The sequence below is a fragment of the Vitis vinifera genome, chromosome 13 (genome assembly GCF_030704535.1).
Source record: "Vitis vinifera cultivar Pinot Noir 40024 chromosome 13, ASM3070453v1".
NCBI classification, from domain to species: domain Eukaryota; kingdom Viridiplantae; phylum Streptophyta; class Magnoliopsida; order Vitales; family Vitaceae; genus Vitis; species Vitis vinifera.
Window position 1 is genome coordinate 4,028,528 of NC_081817.1, and position 21,790 is coordinate 4,050,317.

At 33.2% G+C, this 21,790-nt stretch overlaps 1 protein-coding gene across 8 annotated transcripts; it reads left to right on the forward strand.

The window, feature by feature from the left end:
* Window positions 1-4,266: 4,266 nt before the first annotated feature.
* On the forward strand, window positions 4,267-20,718 carry LOC100263230 (guanylyl cyclase 1). 8 transcript variants are annotated; one of them, XM_059742268.1, is made up of 11 exons: window positions 4,272-4,586; window positions 5,831-6,168; window positions 13,479-13,788; window positions 13,993-14,117; window positions 15,297-15,408; window positions 15,594-15,668; window positions 15,929-16,017; window positions 16,258-16,319; window positions 18,294-18,366; window positions 19,148-19,223; window positions 20,461-20,718. In XM_059742268.1, the coding sequence occupies exons 3-11, from the start codon at window positions 13,621-13,623 to the stop codon at window positions 20,521-20,523; spliced, it is 843 nt and encodes a 280-aa protein (XP_059598251.1). In that variant the 5' UTR covers window positions 4,272-4,586; window positions 5,831-6,168; window positions 13,479-13,620; the 3' UTR covers window positions 20,524-20,718. The 8 variants fall into 8 exon arrangements, with proteins under 8 accessions (XP_059598250.1, XP_059598249.1, XP_059598248.1 ...); XM_059742267.1 differs by lacking the exons at window positions 5,831-6,168; window positions 20,461-20,718 and adding an exon at window positions 6,523-6,635 and having other exon boundaries at window positions 4,267-4,586; window positions 13,485-13,788; window positions 19,148-20,040; XM_010660198.3 differs by lacking the exon at window positions 5,831-6,168.
* The last annotated feature ends 1,072 nt before the right edge of the window (window positions 20,719-21,790 follow it).

Genomic DNA, 21,790 nt, shown 5'->3' on the forward strand with positions numbered 1-21,790 from the left:
CTGAGTGTAGACTAGAGTTAGTCATAACAGAGTATGGATGATTTTGACAATGACAATGGGCATATGGGGAGTAGTTGAAGTTTCATTTTAACTCTCCTAACACCTTTATTAATTTCATATCTTTCCTTGTAAGGTTTGATGTCCTTCCTATCTTTTAAATTTCTCTCACATTGGGTTCCAACTTCCAAGCAAAAAGGCAAAGCCGAAAAGGCCCACCAACGGCTAGTAATTGGTGCTGGACGATTGCTTTAAAAACTCTCTACTAAAGGTAAAAAAAAAGTTCGTTTTATAGCCGTTTGGTTTTTGGCAAAAGCTTATAGCTCTTGACTTTTGGTGTGTAGCTGCGATTCCTTTTTCAATGTCGTTGTACTATTATATATGGTGACCACTGAGTAAAAAAAAAACTTAACAGATGGTCTTGTTAATAAACATGGATGTACTGTTGGTGGTGAATGGGGCATGACTTTTGACCGTTGGATGGATACCCAACTCAAAGACTCCAGAGGCCTTCAAATTTGAAAGTTGGGGATACTGGGCCAGTACTGTGGAGGAGTAGGAATTATAGCGGAAGCCCAAGCTCAAAGCTTTTGAATTTGAACCAGAGCCCGGTCCTTTTCGGATTTGTTAGACCACCATTTTGTCCGCTGCACGTGGTCGCCCTTTCGGAGGACCATCACTGACCTCTGCCTCAACGACACTCACCCACCAGTGGGAAAAGTCTAAGCCATATTTAACTCAAATCTCAAAACTAGATTAGAAGACCATCACCGACCTCTGTGCCAACCACGCTCACCCACCAGTCACGATTTCAAGCTTAGATTTAAAGTCGCCGGAATCACCACTTCTATAACATTGAAAACCATGGAAGGTGTAGAGCTTAATTAAGACATTTTCTAATAAATAATTGTCACTTTTATGGCATTAAAAACTATAGAAGAGTCCATAGTAAGAAACTGAATACTTTATTTATTTTTTATTTTTTCTCTATCATGAATGGTCGGCTGCTTCAGTATGTACTTGCTGATTAAATGTAAAGCACTAAAGGCCTTTACATATTGTGCCACCCACCCACTTTTCCTTCACTAGACTCCCACATTATGACGTGTTATTTTCAAAGTGAATAGGTGTCTCGTCTCATTCCACGTGTGTGATGGATAATTGGATGCATAGGAGGGAAATTTAAATAAATATGTCATAAATAGTACGTGTCTTGTGTAGCTAAATACGGCATATGACCTGTCAAAATTTTATTTTAAGAAATAAAAGTAAGGATTTTGATAAATCGTCTGTTTGTATCCTTTACAAATAAATAAAAAAAGAATTAGTGAGTTAATTTGAGAAAAACATGTTGAATAAAATCTCCTTAGTCTTCAACTATTTCGTGAGATTTTGCCACCTAATATTTTTATCAATTTAATGAAAGACGTTAAACAATTAACAATCTTATCTATTCAAAATAAAGTATTAACTAATGACATGTAAAAAGTTTTAAAAAAAATCAAGAATAAATAAAAATTAAAATATAATGTCTCCTTTATATGAAACCAAAGTGTTTGACATTGAATTTGATTGGTTTTTCACGTTATTGACCATTAATTCGTTGGCACATTGGAGACTTTAATAGAAATAACCGTGCCACGCTATATTGAAATATAAATTTATTAAATAAGAAGACAATGATTATTGTAACCATTCACTCACATAGATATTGTATATTTTAAATTTGATGAAATCTCACAGAAAATGTTATTAAAATTGATCCTCGATTTTAATGTAAAGTTTGTTTGACCTCGTAAAATATACTTATTTGTTTAATCCTATAATTCTATGAAACACGATGAAGATGTTGTCTCTATATATGAAATGATTGTGATATTTCATATCAAATGGAGAAAAAAAATATATTATATTAGGATTATAACTTGAGCGGATTGGTTATGTCGTCGAATGAAAAAACAATCAATTTAAACTCAATCAAAGCCAACCTCTCCTCATTTTTCTAAACTTGAGATGGATTCAGGTTTGATGATTACATTCGAGTTGATTAGGTTATATGATTTAAAATCTATGAATTTTTTTTAAAAATCTATATAATTATACCAACATTTAATTAATAAACAAGTCAACATTTCAAAAATAAATTTATATGTCTTTCTAAAAAATGAAAAAGTATATAATTATAATTTGATTTTTTTTAATCTAAAAGAAGATAAATGTTTTGTACAAGATAATAAACGTTATAAATATTATAAAAATATTAAGTCAAGTTTTGATTAAGTTTGGAAACCTTTGTTCAAGTCCAACTTAAATTGAGTTCGAGTATAAAAAATTTAACCAAAGTTCAACTTGATTATTAAAAATGTTTAACCATGTTTGCATGACAAAGATTGGGTTGGATTTTTGTTAGATTGGATCAACCCGTCCAAGTTACACTTTTACATTATATATGTAGAACCTTTTCCCAAAACAAATATGGTTGAGAGCGATATAAATCATATCAAATTTTAAAGTTAAAAAATAAAAATACCTTACTTAGAGGTGGTTTAGTAAAATTTAATTATTACTATTTAATGATTTAAAAAACCTTAACTCAAATTATATTTAACTTACTAAGTCATATGAAATAATTAAATTGATTTACTAAAATCATTTTTAAATCTAAGTTACTATATCAAGTTGTTTTATTGAACATAATTAATATGCTATTAAGTCAATAAATTGATTCATCAAAACACTTTTTTAAAGCAAAAAATGATAATAAATATATTTCATGAATTAATATAATATAATTTAAAATCAACTTAAATTATTAAATAATAAATATTAAATTTTACTAAATATTTTTAGTTGTGTTTGATAAAATAACTTAATATTATAATTAAAAATAAAAAATGATTTTAATAAATCATCTTAATCACCTAACAATTTAACTATAATTTATCTTAAAATCATCTTTTAAGTCATTAAGCATCAAATTTTACCAAATACTGCCTAGCACGAAATGTAATTTTTTTTAAATTGATAAAAATATATTTTAAAATTATTTCCTTTTTATTAAATGATGTTAAATTGTCATCTTTAATTTATGTTCACATCGTTTGTCCGATCAGGCTAAAGACATATGCCTCAAACGGCGCACGCTTGACTCACTGGAATGTCAAATCAACCTTAAAAAACAAATAAACTATAAAAGGAGAAATGTTGAGAAAACGAAAATAATAATAATAATAATAATATTTGTTTGCCACACAAAACAAAAAATATCCATTAATATTTGAAATTAATTTAATTCAATTACTGTAATAGAAACTTGGGTCAATCGTGGAAGAGACTACAGACCATATTTAATGTATTTGGATGGAAAATATGTCTATATCAAAGTCATATCCATATGTAATATCATACTTTAAAGTTGAATAATACCCATATAAATGTTATCCTATAACTTTGATATTATCTTGACAATAATGAAATAAAAACATATTTTTAAATGAGATATTTTGGTCGTATTTTAGATATTAGTATGTGATATATAGTTTAATCTTTAGGGGGTGCAACAATAGGAGCTCAACCCTATGTGTGAGCTGACCAAGCAACCCGACCCCCAACATCCAGACCGAAGCATAATAATATTGATTTAAGCTTCACAATCTAACATTTTATTAATAATAAAACATTATTGACTTTATAGTATTAAAAAACACAAGTTATTAAAAAAAAATGAACCACTTAAATTTAAAAATTAAATAAATTTTAAAAATATTAAATATTGCTAGAAGAAGTTAATTGAACTAAAATCAATATTTTTTTTTTTTTGAAAATTAAGTATCCGTTTGGATTTTAAAAATAGAAAATAATAGTAATTTAGAAAGAAAAAAAATCTTTCAAATATTATTTTAAAAATATAATGATTATTGAAAATTATTTAAAATTTTGAGGAATTACTGTGAAAACTTTTAAAATTAATTTTTAAATATATTTTATAAAATAAACGTATTTTCTAAAATTATTGATTAGTGACAGCTTAAGCAACAATAACATTATATGTATCATGATGAAATTGGATCGATTTGTTAATTAAAAGTTTAATATATTTTTAAAAAAATAAATAAAATGTTTTATTTATATTTGACTATATATATATATATATATATATATATATATATTTATTATTATTATTATGAGTATTTTATTTAAGTCAGAGATATATATGTAAGAAAATCTTAATAATATGAAAATTCTGGTTTTGCGATTATTATTTTAATTTTCAAATTTATATTTTCCAAGCATATATTTTAAATCCAACCACTCTAACAACTCTTCCAAGGATTTGGTTGTCGTAATAATGATCCTCTCTATTGGTGGGCTTTATCTGTGAAATCGTAATCGCGAATTTGATCGTTGCAGTTGGTGTCTGCTTGAGATATGGCTGCTGCTGGGGAATTATATTTATGATCTTCCAACACCATCGCAGATGCAAATGGGAGGATGATGAACTAGGGAGATTCGAGAACTGATTTGTCTCTACAGATTCTGATATTCACTTTTCAGAGATTCAATCGATGTTCCAAGCTCAACTCGTGGCGGTAGGTTTTTAATTCTCTTCTCAAATTTCTTCTATTTTCTATAATCTCTTTGGTTGTTGAGAAAATGTTTTGTTGATTTGCTTTTGTGTTGAATCTTTGATAGATTTTATTTGGATCGGATTAACGGATTTTGATGATTCTTGATTTTTATGTCGTGTTCTTTCTTCTCCCTTGAATTCAATTGGTTGCTGAGAAAATGTGAGGGAAATTATATGAAATTTTTATTTATTTATTTGCTGTCTTCTTCTAGCAAAAGGGAGGGTTATTCAAATTTCCATTTTGTTTGTGTTGAATCTCTATTGTGTGTGATTTAGAATGTTGCACGTGCTGAAATTGGTTGCGTCTAATCACGAGCGGCTTTTGTTTTTTTGCTCCTCATTGCTGATAGAAAATAAAGCAACTGGTCAGGAGATTGAAGTTAGATGAGATTTTTCTTGAAAATTTTCTCCTGATATCTGTTACGAGCTTAGAGCAAGAATACAATGTTGTTTTGATCTCATAAGGACTTAAACAACAATTTCACCTTGTTTTGGTACTGTTAAATGGTGGACTTGATTTCCATTGCCTGCCTCTCCATTTTTCTTAATGTTCCTAGTTCTCTCCCTAGATATAACAGCCATGAGAATAAGAGAATTGGCCCACTTTATCGTGCTTGTACTTGCATCATTGTCTGACCCCTTATTTGATGGCTGTGGAACATCTTGTATGCCAACTGTTGGTATGTTGAAATTCATCCCAGCTCCTAAACTTTTAAGGATCTGTCAAATTAGATGACAGAATTATCTGGTTGGGTCAAATATCTATGCAATGATATGGGGGCAAATTATGCTAAAGACTATGATCTTTTTGAAGTTTTTGGTATAGGAAAAGCTTAGTCTATTCAACTTTGCAGTGTGCTGGAAATGGAGCTTAACCAAAGGGAGTAAAGCTCTGTTTCCACGTGGGTCCTCACTACCTTGGCTTTAATTCCTCTTATCCTTTTCAAATTGTGTTTGTTTATCACATGCTTTATAGCTGGCATGACCAGCACTCTTCTTGACGCATGTATACTCCATAAATTCACAAAATGGCTGCCTTCATTATTTACATTTTTCTCTTTGATACTTCGTACAGGTTGGAAGTAGTGTTAGTATAGTGATTAATGGTGATTCTTTACCCTTGAATCTTTTAGTTATTGATCTAGTTCAATGCTTCCACATGTTGCCTCCTTTGATTTAAAACTAAAAAGTGCCTATACCTTTTAGCTGTGGAATGGCCAGCACTACATCAGTTTCATTTTATTTTCAAGTGCCTTGAGCAATCCAAACTCCAAAAGGGGTGTTGAAAGGAAAGACATCTTCACCTAACTTTTGCTGATCTTGTTTATTTTCTTTCATTTTTCAAATTTCAAATTTTTTACTGAATAAATGTCTTACTATTTCTGGTTTTTAAACTCCTTGTAGTGGTAGCAGGATCTAAAGATTACAACTTCCACATCTGATCGTCTTTATTAAAAATCTTAACTATGCAATCTCCCTATGGATTAATCATTGGAATCTCACTGTCCCTCCACCTCCTGTTTTTCCCCCTTCTCTTTAAAACTGTAAGTCATTTAAAACTTCACAATCCTTGTATATTGATGTGATCAATAGTTGTTTCAATGCCTCCACTAGTGTCTCATTACACTTTTGTGTTTTACATATCATGTGGCAAAGGCAGAGGAATCTTCTATTAGTGCCATGACTTCTTACTAGAGTTACCTAAGTAACTACTTGATATAATATGATACAAGTCTACTAAACAGTTATGTATCCCTTAACATTAATGGAAATCCAGATGCAGATTCTGTGGGAAACTATAATATTTGCTAGACAGAATGATGTTAAATTCCAATTAGTATACATTGGAAGAGAAAAGGTTATGGGGTTGTTGATGTCAATGGTTTTATCTTTATAAGCTCAAAACAGAAGTGTTGGTGAAGCATGGAAGTGTTCTAGGCCAAGGGTTTCAAAGCTTCATACAAGAAAATGTGAAGGTGCTTCAGTATGGACTCAAATATGTCATGCTAGAGTTGAGTTTTCTGCACAATATCTGAAGTATTTAAGAGTTTGAAGTATGAGAATTGTTTCAGAATCAAGGTTTATTCTTTTCTTGTATTAGAAGGTTTATTCATTTTATATGTCAGATTTTAATCATACAAGAAATTAGTTACATCAAGATGTTCATCTTTAATGCAACAATGATTCCTTCGTTTTTTTTGCTCCCAATTCTCATGCTATGTGAAACAGCTAAAAGCAATTTCCTTCCTATATTTGATGGTGGCTCATGTATGAACAAGTCCCAGTTTTGGGAGAAACCAAGATTGCCACGATTCAATATTCTTTCACAAGAGAAATGCAAGTCTAACACGTTTCCTAGAATGCATAGAATGGTGGATTTTTTGGCAACTACATCAACAGTACAGTTTTTATTTTGTTGGATTTTGAGATGGAACCCACTGCCCATCTTGATGTTGATATTACAGTATCTCTCCGTAATTCTGTCCATTTCTTTCTGAAACAAAGCTATCAGTGTGTAAAATAGTTAAAAAGGATTAAAATGATTAATTCCCCTTAAATTATTTCTTTTGCCTTAGTCTCTTTGTTTGATGCTTAGAGAAAAAAGAGCTAAGAGATGATCCCAAACCATCATATTTTATTACTTGGGAAAGTGAGAGGAAAAGTAGTAGGAAAGGAGAAAGAGGAAAGATGAAAAATAGTAGGAAATAAAATTAAACTATTAAGGAAGGAATTTAATTTTCTTTCCCCTCAACTATTTTATGGACAACAAAATAAGAGCTAAGGAATTTAATTTTCTTTTCTTCAATCTTCTTTATTTTCTTTCCCTCAAATTTTCCAAAAACCAAACGTAGCCTTGATGAAAATGGGCAGGAAAATTGTTTACTATTTTCTCCCATCTTTTCCTTAGATTTTTTTTTTTTTTTTTTTTTTTTAACCTTTCTCCATGTCATTGAAACAATAGGAAAATAATTTTCCTTGCCTTCAACCCCCCCACCCCCTCCCCCATTTTTTTGGTACTTTCCAGGAGCCAAATTTAGCCTATAGAAAACTGCAATTCCTTAAAAAATATTGATGGCTAGTAGTGATCTTTTTGGACCATATGAAAAACTTTTATGGCAATCATTAGTACTACTGCTTTGAGAGCAATGCATCGTATTTCACTCTGGCCTCAACCTCTCAAGCCTAACATCTCTTAGGCAAGTCCACTTTCAACATCCTTTCGTTTTTTTGTTTGATAGGCGATACATACAACATGTGATCCATGAGAAAGGCCAATATTTAACTCTAGCTTCAACCTCCCAACCCTAATTTTTATACAATTCCCTTATGCTTCAACCTCTCAAGCCTAAAATATTGATCTATAAGTAATCCTTTAGGTCAAGTTTAACCACACCCAAAAGGTGAAAAAAAAAGTGCCTGTTATTGGTCTGTAAATAATCCTTTAGGTCAACTCTAACCACCCCCAAAAGGTGAAAATAAGTGCCCTACATTGGTGAAGGTGAGTAGGGGTTTGTCCAGTTAGTGTTGTATGTCAAAATCAGTTTTCTTCAAATTGATGTTATTATTGGTCTGTAAATAATCCTTTAGGTCAACTCTAACTACCCCCAAAAGGTGAAAAAAAGTGCCCTGCATTGGTGAGGGTTCATTAAGTTAGTGCTATATCTCAAAATCAGTTTTCTTCAAATTGATATGGAGGAACTATTAGGATGATTTTTTGCTGAATGAAATTAAGAGAAAAACAACATCCAGATTGAAGGATTGTGGAATTAGCTACATGATCCATCTTGTAGGTAATGTTGTAGCTCAGTTTGAGTGGTGCAGAAACTCGGAAAAGCTAACTGTGCATAGTTTATAATAGCAGTTTGCACTTGATGGTAAGTTAATGAAAAAGAAGGTAATTGTACATATGCAGCAACAAAGAAGGTAATCATATGTATGCAAAAAAATCGGAAATTTTCCATGCAACTTCTACAACATATTATGGTATTTTATCAATGGAAGCTTTTGAGTTGTCTTAATTACAACAATAGAGGGCAAGGTCTGACAGCCCATTATGGTATTATAGTAATGGAATATTCTGAATTGGCTTAATTATAGGAAGCGAATACACAATTATCCTATGGATAAGCGGAGCCACCTCTTTGGAAGGAATTGTCAATGATGGGTTTTTGAATGATAGGAGGTTAGAGGTAACAATGCACCCTCAGGAGTTAAGAGGGGAAGCAGAGCATAATGATGGGAGAAAGGGTTGGAGTGAGTCACTATTAGCCCCAAAAGGGGACAATGCAACTAGAATTTGGTGTTAGGATGAGCTTTAGAGGGAAACTCTTTGATTAGGTTCAAAAAATATTTGACATGGGGAAAGCTCTATTTTCCCTTTCAAAATGAGATCCGAAAGCCTTTTATGCAGGAGCTTGAGCGGAACAACTCATTTTGAAGGGGAAAGGCCTAGCTAGTCATGGGCCTTCAAGCTTCATTAGTCAAGACTTTATTGGCCTAAAACAGGGGTAGGCATTTAAAAAATAATAAAAAGAAAAAGAAAACCCTGACCAACCCAAACCAATTAACATGAGTTGTTTTGGGTAGAGCCTCTTGTTTGATTCGGTTAGGTTGAATTTTTATTTAACTAGTTAAGTTTGTTACAGTTTGGCGTAGGAGTTTTTTTTTAACCTAACCAACTCGATCCCCTAATACAATATTTTTATGTTGCCGTTTTTATGTCTCTTAGATTATTGTGTATTTGTTTCTTTATTTTATTTTTTTTCTCATATCCAATAATTTAACAAATAGTTTTTAAAAGGTTTATGAATTGGGGCCTAAAAAGTTATTCTTGGTCAAGAAAGCAATATTAAAGCACTATTTTGGATTTAACTAAGAAAATTTAAAAAGCCTAGTATTTGAAATGTTTTTAAATAGAAAGTTGGAAAATATAACATGGGTTTAGGCCTAAACAAATTAAACAATCCAATCCAAACCAAATCGATTATTATGTAGATTGTTTTGACTCGATTAGAGAAGTCAAATTGGTTTGATTCGATGAAGCATGTTTTCCCAACTAATTGATTTGGTTTGGTTAGAAGTGGAGCTAAAAACCATACTAAACCAAATCATGCCCACACTTGGCCCAATGTGCACTGATGGTACCATGTGTTCCTTGCACATGAACTTTCCTCCTTTTCTACTTGGCAAAACATGTTTAATGTGTATTTTTAGGGATCAAAATGGTGCAGGTTTATTGGGTAATCACACAGCCTCTAATGAGGCTGGTATTAGGAAAGTGAAATCAGGAATAGGTTGGGTTTGGGAATTTTTGGAAGACCCAAGTTAGGCTTGAGGCAAGATATGGTATTGTACCAAGCCTACCCCCCCCCCCCCCCCCCCCCCCCCTGGTTATAACAACTTTTCATTAAATTATAGTCATTTTATTAATTTACCCTCATATTTACAAGAATGTCATTGTATTTATATCATCACAAGCACACCTCCTCATTTCAACCCTAGTTGTCTCTATTCAATTTTCCCTTTGTTCAATTTTTTCTCCATTCTTTTCTTCATAGTGTTCACCAAGTATTCAATGTTGCTATGTAACACTAAATATGGTATCTATTACACTCTCATCATTACTTGCATTCCTTTGACTTTGTATTTTTTTTTCTCTTTCTTATTTTTTTTGGAAAACAAACACCATGGTTAGGGTTTTTTGGTTTTCCTTGTTTTATATTTTTCTATTTTTTATTGTGTTTATTTTTGTGCATTTTTCCAATGACCAAAGTTCCCACTCTTTTGCTCTTTTTGGTATCAATTTTCAGTTTTCTTGGCTAACTAATAAGATTTTTTTCACTCTTTTTTATTTCTTGATTTTCAATTTTTTGGTTCCAAATAAGGGTTTTTTTTTTTTTTTTTTCTCTTTCCATCTTCTAGATTTCATACCCACCAAATGGGTCTTTCTTTTATTTTCATTATTATTATTATTTTAACTTGCAATTGTTAATGGGGTAGCATGTGGAAGATGGTTTTTGTGTACCCCACATCGGATTTGGGACGCAAAGTCCCACCCCACCTCAAGTGTGGGATGGGGATAGAATTAAGAATTCTTTATTAGAGCAAGGTTAGAGGGAGTGAGCATCATCCCTAACCTGCCTTGTAGACATCCTTATATGTTTGATCTATCTCACCTAGATGAGCATCATGCTCCATACACCAAACCAAAACTTTTATACCTATTTCATATACTCAACGATGGAAGCACTAAGCCAATTAGTGAGATGCACTAAGCGTATCTAGGACACCCCAAGCCTTATTACTAACTTAGGTGGGTAAGAAAAATGGTGAAGGCCTCTTTGAAAGAGAAGAAGGGGATACCTCTCTATAGCAATACCTTAGAATTATGTCCAAACCACCTTAAGGGGGTTATAAAGGTACCAACTCAAGGAGGGTTACAACGACACTAACCCTTTTGAAGGTTACATTGATGCCACCTTAAGGTAGGTTATGTTGGCACTACCCAAGGGGTTTATGCTAATACTACTCCCAAGGAGGTGAAGAAGCAATTGTTGTCATGCATGGAAAGATATCAAGCTTTGCAAGCAAATATGATCCTAGGTGGAGCGGATAAATAGTTTTCCTCAACATCTACCACAAATAGGCTTTCATATTATATGGATGGATGTGCATTCTACAGGCATTTGTGATAGTCAAGCATCTAAGTTGTGGTACCTATGTTGTATGGGTTTGGGTATGAGTGTCAAATACGAGTACATGTTTAAGCATTCAATCTTTCATAACTCAAATTTCACAATATGAGGACTCTGCTAAAAAGGGATTCAGAAAATGGGCACGGGTATTGGGATTTGACATAATAAAAGAAATATCAATGGAAAATAAATTGGAATCGAAGATATCCTTTTTAAAAGCTCTCATCTTTTTCCTTTACTCCTTTTTTTCCCTCTTATCCCTAAATATTCTTACTAAAGTTCACTTTTCAACTAACTCTTCTTTTTCTCTAATATAATTATTACTAAGAAAATTGAAAGAATAAAAGGATATCAATGAAAAAATCAAACAATCACACCCAAAGTAAAATATGAGTATCCAATAAGGATCCCATACCTACACCCATTTCATGTCATGTCAACATAGGTACATTGGGTGAAATTGAAGGATTAGGGTATCATAGGTGGGTACTTGTGCTAGGTGTCATTTTCATCCTGGCACGAGGTAAATTGGAGATGTTTCTATGGAGTTTGCATGTTGTGATGCAAGATAAAAGGCCTTATATTAATGTCGAATCATATAATTACATGGGATTGGGTCATTGGGTCATTGGTTACATATTGAGACATTGTAGGAGCTTAGCAAGATGTCTAACTTGTTGTAATGATGCTTGTGACATGAAAAGCTCAAAATTGAGCATCAACACAAACCTGTTATGAAAAGTATAGTTGACAAAAAAAGGTACCCTATGGATTATATTTGTATGTCTAATAACTTTTAAAATGATGAAGGATGAGAAGGGGATTAGCCATAATTGTGGTGGATAATTGACAGCATGGCATCTAAGTATAGTGATGATTTTGAAAGGCTCCATTAGCAGTGGTGTGGAGGATAGGTGTTGGTTTGGAAGCTTTAAATGAAGCCCCCCCCCCCCCCCCCTCCTTTTTTAATAAAAAATCCTACTTCAAGCCCTTAATTGTGGGCAAACTTTCCTCTTTTCCTACCAAGTTGGTTTGGAATCCAAGGGCACCTTCTAAGGTTTGTTCTGTTTTGTTTTGTGGTTGTTGTGTCAGGGTGTGTTTGGGAGGGAGGAGGGGGGCAGGGGGTAAATGAGCTCACAAGGAGAGGATGGGCCTTGGTCAATTAGTGCTGCTCCTATAAATAAGATTTTGAAACTGCAGACTACATTCTCATCCACTGCAAGTGAACTCCAAGTTATGGTTGGTGTTTGCCATGGATCTCTCACCAATCCATCAAAGGTGTCCTGCTTAGTTGGCAAGGCTCTGCTGCAGGTGTCAGGCACAAGATGGTGTGGAGGCTATCTCCTTTGTGTCCTTTTTAGATAATCTGGAAAAAGAACAACAATAGAACCTTTGAAATGGTGGAACAGTCCATTTTGGTGATGAAAAATGTGTTTCTGAGAACCTTTTTTGTGTGGTCTAATGGGAAGTTTCTTTCTTTGATTTTGTAAAGAGCTGGGTGTTGGTTAGTTTGGTAAAGGTTCTTTATTTTTTGTTTCTTTCCTTTTGTAATCATGCTGCTTGTATACTTTGTGTGCATGACGGTTGCAACCATTTTACATAGGCACCCTACTAATATATTTATCCTTATCTTGCATATTAAAAGAAAAGGTAAATGGTTCACTCAGTGATGCTAGGGAAGAAATGTAACAACTTGATAGTAGCTGCTATTTGATAGTATACCTCACTACAGAATGAATTGCCCAATCAACATTTTAGGAGAGTTGAGCATTATTTATTTATTTACTTATGACATTATTCAATAAATAACTGAGATAATTTGGGGTTACTTTTAGGATCCTTTCTTTTTTATTAACTTTTTAGTTTTTTAAGGGTTGATCATAATGTGATCAAGGATAAACTAGTAAGTTCTTGGTGGAAGATCATCAAGATGAGCAATGAACAGGTGATCACCAGCACAATCTGATCTTATTCAATTGGAGTTATAACTTGTGGGCCATTACATGGTATTCAGGTTTCTCATAATCCTTTTCTGTCTTTGGTTTGGGGATTTGATAAATAAGTTGCTTGGATCTACTCTGCTACTAACCACTTGAGTTGTATCTTTCTTGTCCCTTCTGTTTTATTATTGATTTTTTTTTTCTTTTGATATGCCAAAGCTGCAGCTGGTAAGAGAAACAGTACCCTCCAAACAATTCCAGAGAACCATGATACAAGGCTGACTGCATTGATTACTGCTTATACATTATTTATGTCTGATTTGGGTGCTCCAGTGGAATTCCGTGGTTAATTTGGTCACTAATGTGGCCTTTGTATCTTCTCTTTAACAAGTTTCTGAAAACCGAAGAAGAAAATGCTCATGAAGCAGATGAATACCCAAAAGGCTTGGTTGAATCCTACTCACTTGAGCAATTACCAAGTAATGGAAAATGCCCTAATGTAAACTTGCCCCATTCACACTTTGTTGAAGTGAGTACATCATCATTTTACTTTTACCTTTTAATTTGTTGTTACAATTCAAACTTTTGCCAGTGGACACTCTAGTACTGATGTACAGAATCAACTGGCACTTTTTTTTCTTTTAATGATACACATTCTTTTAGATGAAATCTGCAATTGGATTGGTTCTGGTTTGGTTTCTTTTTAAATCTATTGAGGTATGTGGGCTTATAGGTTCCACATATGAATCAACTAAGCACTTGGGATTGTGGTCTTGCTTGTGTTTTGATGGTTTTGAGAACTTTTGGCATCAATAACTGCAATATTCAAGCATTGGAAGAGCTCTGCTGCACAACTAGGTGCCTTCTTCTTTTGCAAATTTATAATTTTAATTTCCTGCAGTATTGTTTCATTTATAACTGTGCTTCTTTTATATTATTGCTTTAATAGGAGGTAATAGTTAAAATATATAGTTTAACATATCCTAGATACTCTATATGACCTACTGCAATAAATCTTAGACATGTGATTGTATGAGCAGGGATAGCTTATCAGTATTCGAGACCTTGTTATTTCTGTTTACAATATTGCCTTTCGGAATGTGAATGATTTTCATTGTATTCATGATCGCTACGATGATATATTTTTCCTAAATTTCGTATTTGGAAAATAAAAGCTTGTTTTGATGGTAAATCATTCATTTATGTGAATGTAACTTCAAGTTCTTTTCAATGACAGGAAATTTTGCCTATGATCCAATGTTTTTGTGTCTATTTCTCGTGTGACTTGGTACATATGGTGTCATAAAATTAGTTTGTTAATTTTATGATATCTCCTGTGATGGTAGTCACCAGTTAAATGGTGGCACTTTGTTTCAGTGCATTCAGCATGAAGCAAATGAAGAAAATATATAAACTCATGGAAGACATTATAGAATAAAGGAACTTGTGGTAAATGAGCAATATCCATCCCTCTCTTCCTTTTTCGATATCCATGAATCAGACCAAGAAAACAAAATAAAAAATCATGTTGAATTAGTACTATGTTCTACTCCTCCTTTGTTGTTCACTTCTGTTGGGTAAATGTTAGATAGACATCGTGCTGGATAAATATTGGACACTCATACCCATGATGTATAAGATCTGGACAGAGTTATTTCACACATTATGAAGTGCCCTTTTGAATATCAGACAGAAGTCATCCTCGACTTATTTGCCTTTTCCTCGTAGCATAGTTTTTATACATGACTACATGGATTTCTGTTTCCTTGCTAACAAAATAATATCTGTTATCTTATTTGAAAAATTGATGAAGTATTGTGTAGATTATATTGAACGGTAAGCTTGAGCATTGATCTTGATGCAAATAACATATTTATTGATAAATTGGAGTGTTAATATATTGTATTGATGCCTGCTATTCCAGTTGCTATTGGAGACTGCATGCACATCCTTCAAAGGATGTATTTTTCACAAATTCAAAATTAGCTAACATGCATATTCTTGATAAATTTTCCTCTGTTGATGCCTTGTTTGCAGCATTTGGACTGTTGATCTGGCATATTTACTGCAGAAGTTCTCTGTTAGTTTTTCGTACTTCACTGTAACTTTAGGAGCAAACCCAAATTTTTCTGTGGAGACATTTTACAAGGTGATTTTTTTAATAAATGTGTGCTCTTTCTTCCAGAAAGTTTGGTTTCCCTGCTAAATGTGTTTAAGTCATTCTGTAATGGACTTGCCATGATGTATGATGCTTTTTATACTTGGTAAACTTGCTAGTTTTCCTCTGTCACTTCCAACAAACTTATAATGCCCGAGTTCAAACATCTTTTGCAGGATCAATTGGCTACCGATCTAGTGCGTGTGGATTCTCTTTTTAAGAAGGCAATGGAAGCTGGAATTGATATACAGGTATTATAAGTTCATTTGAATATGCATCATTTTGAGGTTCATCTGGGAAAGAATTAAATAAAAACTTAATCGTCACTACCAAGATAAGAAATAGGATGCTTATAAATTGATTATTTATCTTTCTTTTTTTAATCCTTTTGGGGAAGGATGTGTGAGATTGCTTTCTTTTGAGTTAGTAATCTTCATATCTTATTTTCTTGTTTATGCATGATTTTTAAACTTCTCTTGTAGTTAAGCCAATGAACCTCCTCTTTTTACAGTGCAGATCAATCAGTGGAGATGAAATTTCACTCTTGATCTTGTCAGGGAAATATATTGCAATTGCTTTAATTGATCAGTATAAATTAAGGTACAAACTTTTTGTAATTTAATTGTTCTGATTTTTCTGCTTGACGATCTTATTCTTTAATTGATATCGTGTCAATCATTACATAACCTGTTCATCTTATATTTACAGTAGTTATGGCTGATTCTATCATTTGCTTGCTACTTGGGTGACTTCAAACTAAAGGCTTCACTTTTAAGAACAAATTATCTATATAATTGGTCTACTATTGAATAGGGCTTATGGAAAATTTTGTTGATGCAGTCAGTCTTGGTTGGAGAATGTTCATGTCTCAGGCTTCTGTGGTGGCTACTCAGAATACACTGGTGAGGATGGTGCCTTTTTTTTTTTTTTGTACTTTTTTTTTTCCATTTGTTTTGTTGTTACCCTGTTGCAAATGCAGTTATAATTCTCCTAGTGTGTTTATGAGGGAAAGCGTTCAACTTTTGGCCAACTCCTGAAATCGTTTGTTGTGGACACAAGTTGCTATGTGACAAAATAAATTGCTCACTTTGATAATTTTAAGATAACACCTGCATATGCTGAGCATTATTAGGGATTAGGGTTGGTAAAGTTTAATACGATTCACCAACACAAGTTGAACTCGATATGTTTTTTGCAGGTTTGAGTTCAAAGTATAATCATATTTAGGTGAAATTTGTGTTAGCATATATAACTCATTTAATAAACAGGTGGTTTTTGGGTCAACCTACATCACACGAATTTGACTCAAATTGACCTATTTAATAATTGTGTTGATTAACCTTTTTATAGCTATAATCTATTTAACTCACATTTGACTCATGTAAAATTTGATTTTGAATAAATAGGTCAATTGAGTCATAAACATACGAGGTTGAGAGGTTAATCATATCGACTCAAATAAGGATTCACTCAATCTGATTATTAAATAAGACTTAAATCACTTGATTATTAAATGGGTTATACTACGTGTTACCTATTTAATAATTAGGTCGTATTTGGATTTGTAGTTCTAACTTCTAACCTGATTATTATTCGTACATATTAGGGTTGACCTATTTAGTCAAATGTTTGAGTTTTGATACAACATGGACATGACCCACCAACACAAATGGCCACTCTTATTAGGGATGACTTGTTTTTATGGTGGGGTAGTGTGTAACTCTCCTTTGACCAGGTTTTGTGTCAAGCTGTCTAGAAAAAGAAAGGATATGTTGGCCTACAAGGGAAACTGGAGGGCTTTTTCATGGTTGTTTTATTGTTGTTGCATTCCACTGGAAGGTGACAAAAGCTTTTCAAGTAATTCAGTTTGGAGCACACTTGGTCCTTTGAAAGGTTTCTTTCCCCCCTTTTGATTGTGATGCTGGTTCACCATAAGACCATGAAAATTAGTCCTTTTTTTAGCAGGCTGTGAGTGGTTCCAAATACATATCATATGTTGAAGGAAATACATCCCCTTCTGATTCACTGTATTAGAGATTCAAAGTAATGGATTTCTATTTTCTTGCTTCTTGGAATCTACTGTCTTCAGTGTCTGTTCTTTATCATGAGCTGATGGTTGTAGGTTTTTATTGGGAATGGGCACACTTTGTTGGTAGCTATATTTTGTGCAATCTGTTGCAATTGGCAGGTAGTGCTGCTCTCTACAATATGGGGGATGGATGATAGTTCTGTTCTGTACAATGTGCTGTATTTTGAGGGGAGGGGGGTTGGGGTGGGGAAAGAGGGAATGGGAGATCTGTGAAGGGTTTCTCCCCTTGTGGTACCAAAGGTGAAGGAAATCCTGTTGAACTTTATGTATTTTAGGTTTTAGAGGTGAGTGATTTTAGAGGAGTTTTTTCTTCTTCTTCTTCTTCTTCCTTTTTTTATTTATTTTTTTTTGCTGGAATTTTTTTGGTAACTTTGCCTTTCATTGGTTTGCTTTGCTATGTATCTTTCCTCTGTATTGTTTGGTAACCCTGAGTCTCCATTGAGTTAAGCCTTGCCCATTTTGTTTTGGAACTCAACTTTTTTTTTTTCCATTCAAGAATAGAATCAAAAGTGACTTATAAGCAATCCCTAATAAGATGCTTCTCTAATCCCCATGCAAGATGGACATAAAGATTGTCTGCTTAGATATTCTGACACTTCTGAAGCTTCATAGTTATTTAATTATGATTAACATCTTCTACAACCTCATACCTTCTTGTCCAGCTTGGCAATTTTCTGCCCCTTACAGTTTTCTTAGGAATTGTATTGTGATATGTGCTGTGAGTTTGTTATATCTTCATTTATGTATGTTGGATATGAACTAATCCATATAATGATGACATTTTCAGGTCACTATGTTGTAATATGTGGCTATGATGTTGATACAGATGAGTTTGAGATTAGAGATCCTGCCAGCTCCCGGTATCATCTTTGTTTTCCATCTCCATCAGTAATAATCTCTTATCTATCCCATCAAATAATTGCCAGAATTAACTTCTCTATAGAAAGTGGAAGATTTAATAAGCTTTAAAACATTATGCCCTCCACAGTGAAATGGACTTGAGTGCTGATATTCCGTGTCATGTTATACCGTAATGTAAGGACCTATTTGCAAACTATTCTTGAAAATAGTTTTCTAACTTAGAAAATATGTTTGGCAAACTTTTGACAGAAAATAATTTTCTAAAAATTTGTTCAAAAACCAAGTTGTTCTTTTAAGAATAAATCTGAGGTGTTCTCAGTCGTTCAATGCAAGAAATAAAAATATGGAGTATACATTGGAAACTTTCATATTATTGTCTATAAGTGCATAACACCTTCTATGGAGAGTAAGCTGAGAAAATTGTTTTTCATAATTGAGTTCCCAAATAGAATTTTCTTCCTAAAAACAATTGTTTTAGAATAGTTTTTTGAAAACTGTATTTGAAAATATCATCTACCAAGCCCAAAATGGCTCTGTGGAAGAAAACCAGAAAGTCATAATCATCTCAGGATTGTCTTATCATGTTATAGCTTCATGAATGATCCCAAACATGATGTCTCAGGTTCTTAGTTGTATGTACTTGTGACTTGTTTTTTCTGGGAAACAAATTGTTTATACAAAAGAATAATAATACTGACGAGTGATGTATAATATTTAGAGTTCTGCAGTTACTTTGTCTAAATTTAGCTCATGTTCAAAGCATTTCCTGGAAACTTGTAGGAAACATGAGAGGATTTCATCAAATTGCCTAGAAGAAGCTCGCAAATCATTTGGTACTGATGAGGATCTTCTCTTGGTAATCCATTTAACTTTCTCTGACTTCCCCCTGTTTTTGTTGCATCAGAATATTTGTATTATAATTGCTTGAGATGATTTGCCTGCTACATTTGTATTCACCTGTGATCATGCTAACCTGAAGAGATGGGCCCATTACTATAAATATATGCATAAAGACATTCGTTTCTTGTTCATCTCATCATCCTTTCCTTTGGTAATGTCATACCAAATATTTAAGTTAGGTTATGTTTGGTTCTCATAAAGTACTGAGGAAAGACAAAGACAAAAATGCGAAGGTTTTTTTTTTCTCATGTTTAGTTTCGCAAAGGAAAATACAAAAGAAAATCAAATATAATTAAAATTATTTAAAATTTTATATATTTTAAAATTATTTAATCTTTACACAAAAGAAGTGAAATGAATTTGAAATAACAAACAAAAATAATTATTCATTTTAAATCTATTTTTCATTTTCCTTCTTTTTTTTTTTCCCTATACTTTTCCACTCTATTTTATTTCTTTCACATTTTCTCTCAAATTTTCCGGGAACTAAACATAGCCTGAGGATTTTCAGCTCTAGTGTGGTAACAATATTCTTTCAAGCATTAGAACATTCATCCCTTATTATCTTATCAGATAAAAACGATATCCATTGAGACGATGAGGCTGGCTGCAGGTGGGTGTGCCAATGAACCCTAGTCATCCCTGGAATTGCACTATTTTTGCGTAAAAGGGCCAATGTTTTTACAAGTGACTAAAACTGTTATCATTTTTTTCAAGTCTTATGGTTATTTGACTGCTGCTGGGTTCATTTATGTTAAGGTATATACAGAAAATTCCAGTTCGGAAGTATGGAGTTTGAATTCATACCACAATTACACAAATTCTATTTAATTGGATGGCATTCAGCCTTGATCCCAGCTTTTATAGTCAAGTGAAACCAGTCCATTTTCTTTGTAGAGTCTGTTTCCCTAATATGGAATGTATGGGAATGTGTTGGGGCTTGAGCGGTTGGAGCCCAGATTTGATCGACTCCTAAACTAATCAGTTATGTAGGATACACTATTGCTAGATGTATTTTCGGTTATTTCCACAGTTTTTGTGTGTAATATGGTAACCCTTCAAACTACTAGAGAAGCACCGAGTACAACTCTGGCAAGATAATTCCTATTGACAGCACTTCCATTTCCTGCTTGAAAATAATTCAGAAGCTGCTTCACCAATTGTTGCTTTTGTGGTTTGAATTTTCCATGCAGATCTCAATGGAGAAGACTAAGAGAGAGGATTCGGAGAAAATGGAAGATAAAAGCAACCTGTAGCCTGTAGGTATAACTTTCCTATTGATCCTTGACATCAGTCACCGGATCTAATTATGTGGATAGCTTTTGTTGCATATATGCTAGGGTTTTGGGTGTTTGTACAACATGTGATTATAAGGCAAACCACTGATTCGCATTTATTCAATACAAACAACAACGGGGCAGTGTTAAATAATATGTATTATTTCCTTTTCATTCTCTCTGTATATGAATTTCATCTAAATTGGGACGCAACTTCCAACAGATTCTCAAGACTCAGAACTTCTCTTCCTGTCTAGGTTTGTTGTTTTCTCTCAATATATCAATGAATTGTTGTTTATTATCCCAAAATTGAAGCCGATGCAGTTCGTAATTAATGAGCATGCTAACCCCTAACACCCATGAAGACAATATTAATAAGTACAAACCTCCTTTTTCCTCACTTCTTTCTACCATAACCGACTTATTGGTACTAGACGGAAATGTCGTCTTGGCAAAATCAACGATATTATTGTAGGCCAGTGGTGGAGATTATCATTGATAATATAATTGCGGAGTGGTATGGAGCGGAGACATGGAAGATGGAGGTGGGTCAAGGTGGTGATGCAAGTGATGGTGGAACCGTGGAAGACAGATTTCCGAGAACCTCCACAGCAGAGCTCCCGACACTTCTTCTTGTTTCCCGGATATCAATCCTCCCATGTCTTCCTCCATACACACTCCATAACTTGACAAAAAAATAATAAAAAAAATGAAACCCTAATTCTTAATTTGGATTAATAACTAAATTCTAACTTGTCTTTTCTACTTATTCTGATCAGTTTGGTTTGCCACTAAGTGACTTCACAGAGTAAACAAATATTTCTTTTCTTTTTTATTTTTTTATTTTTGCCTTTTTTTTTAATGACTCAAAGAGTATTTAATGAAAAGGGGTACAATCTAAACACTTGGGGGGTTTTCCAGTGATCACGGAGAGATGTTTCTTCTTTAAAATAAAATCAATTTGATGAAAATGAACATAATAATTTTTTGATTATTCCCTCTCCTTTTGGGTGACAGAGATGCATGCTTGTTGTAAGGCACAATAATTTGGATACAAACAGATTGATGTTTTCCCTTTGATGCTGCCTGCATCCCATTACACCTTAAAATAGGGCACTCATTTGCATTATATTCACCCTTAAAAAAAAACAAACAAACAAATAAAGAGATTCCATGACATCACATAAATTTTTTATAGAGTAAACTATTTATACACTGTGTTTGGAGTTGTACTTTCATAAGACCT